This window comes from Sinocyclocheilus anshuiensis, unplaced genomic scaffold (assembly GCF_001515605.1).
Source record: "Sinocyclocheilus anshuiensis isolate Anshui unplaced genomic scaffold, SAMN03320099.WGS_v1.1 scaffold145, whole genome shotgun sequence".
Classification (NCBI taxonomy): Eukaryota; Metazoa; Chordata; class Actinopteri; order Cypriniformes; family Cyprinidae; genus Sinocyclocheilus; species Sinocyclocheilus anshuiensis.
This window is the reverse complement of record NW_015537973.1, coordinates 1,133,838-1,135,596: the sequence shown is the minus strand read 5'-3', so window position 1 is coordinate 1,135,596 and position 1,759 is coordinate 1,133,838. Positions and strand designations below refer to the sequence as shown.

Here is a 1,759-nt window from a genome sequence, read left to right as displayed (position 1 = left end):
CGCATGCGCGGCTCAGAAGTGACGCACGCGGAGAGATCGAAACAAAACAACGGTCACTTATTAGAAGTACAAAACGAGGATTTGTAAAGAAGAATGTCGGAGGATTTCGATATAAGCCAAGAGGAGACTGGTTTTCCTTTGCTAAAGTAAGGAAACTTTGCTTCTTTTGATCCTGTAAACAAACGTTGGTTTTCACGAGACGCACCGGCGCATGCGCAACGCTGACCTCATACGTCATTCCCCCGGAACTGCTTTCGTTTACAACAGTGAGCGCAAGCTAGATTCAAGTGATTATTACGTTTTGAATATGGATATTTTTCTTACAAAAACGCATCGATTCGCTACAGGAGGCCTTTGTTCACCCCCCGGAGCCGTGTGAGAGACTTTTTTTTGTGGAAGGGTGCTTTTTATTTCACGTCATTTGAACCGAAGCACTGCAACACCCGCTGAGTACAACGATAGAGCTTGAAAAGATCAAAGACAATTTTTAATATAACTCCGACTGGATTCGTCTGAAAGAAGAAAGTCATATACACCTAGGATGACTTCAGGGTGAGTAATTTATGGGCTAATTTAAATGTTTGGGTGAACTAACCCTTTAAAGCAAACGAAATAAAATAAAACTTTTTTATAAAACCCTCTGTCCACTTTTCTTTCTGCTAGGCAAGTTCACATGCATCGAGGTACGTTTTCACCTGGAAAGACAGATGGGCTACTACCTGATCCAGATGTACATTCCCAGCCTGCTCATCGTCATCCTGTCCTGGGTCTCCTTCTGGATCAACATGGATGCCGCTCCTGCCCGTGTTGCCCTGGGAATCACCACAGTGCTCACGATGACAACTCAGAGCTCTGGATCCAGGACATCCTTACCTAAGGTAAGAGTGCATACGGTATTAAAAAAAGACCCTTATTCACATTTGTAACAAAGATGCTGCATCGCTGGTGAGTATAATGGTGTAAGTTCTATTAGCACTTCTACACATCTCTTTTTCTGCCATTCATTCTCAGTTATCATTTATTAATGCAGCTCAGAGTGAAATGTGCAAAGTGCATCCATGTGTGAAAGCTGGCATGCAGTGTGTATTGCATATTAAAAACTCATAAATGCTACATTGAGTTATGTAACACAATTAAACATTCCAGAAAAAAAAGTATTTTTTCACCTGGCAGAGAATTATCTATGATTCATAGCTGTGATAAGGACAATAGTCTGACGGATCCCTATGCTGTTCAATAATAAAACGACTGGGCTGTTGTTATGCAGGCTGGAATGAAAAGGCAAAGGCTAAGTATGTGAGATCGGATGTGTTTGTGTCTTTCTTCTGTGCAGGTGTCTTACGTGAAGGCAATTGATATCTGGATGGCTGTGTGCTTGTTATTTGTCTTTTCTGCCCTGTTGGAGTATGCTGCAGTCAACTTTGTTTCACGGCAACACAAAGAACTCTTACGATTCCGACGGAAAGCCAGGAAGAAGTCTGGCAAGGTATGGACTGAAAAGTTTCCAAGCAAGTGTTTATATGAGTGCTGACGCACACCGAGTGACGCAAGTAATTGAAGTGCTTTGGGAAAACAACATGAGTGCAAGCGTGACTGCTTGTAGGTCTATCCACCTTATTTTTCAACACGGAAGTAAGCCATTTTCTGTCAATGTGCGAGACTTCTGGTTCATTAGCCGCTGTAGGGAAACAACGAGAAGAATAACAAAGTGCAGTATACAGTAAAACTGTTTGCACTACAAACCATTGTGTTCATAATG

General features: G+C 42.1%; 1 protein-coding gene across 3 annotated transcripts in view; it reads left to right on the top strand.

Annotated features, from left to right (window-relative positions):
• glra3 (glycine receptor, alpha 3) overlaps nucleotides 1-1,759 on the top strand; it is a 69,002-nt gene that overhangs the window by 54,184 nt on the left and 13,059 nt on the right. For 2 of the 3 annotated variants that reach the window (XM_016463644.1, XM_016463638.1), the window contains exons 7-8: nucleotides 664-878; nucleotides 1,334-1,486. In XM_016463644.1, coding sequence (XP_016319130.1) covers nucleotides 664-878; nucleotides 1,334-1,486 — 368 coding nt within the window. The remainder of the gene's footprint in view (nucleotides 1-663; nucleotides 879-1,333; nucleotides 1,487-1,759) is intronic. The other variant, XM_016463653.1, reaches the window with a different exon arrangement.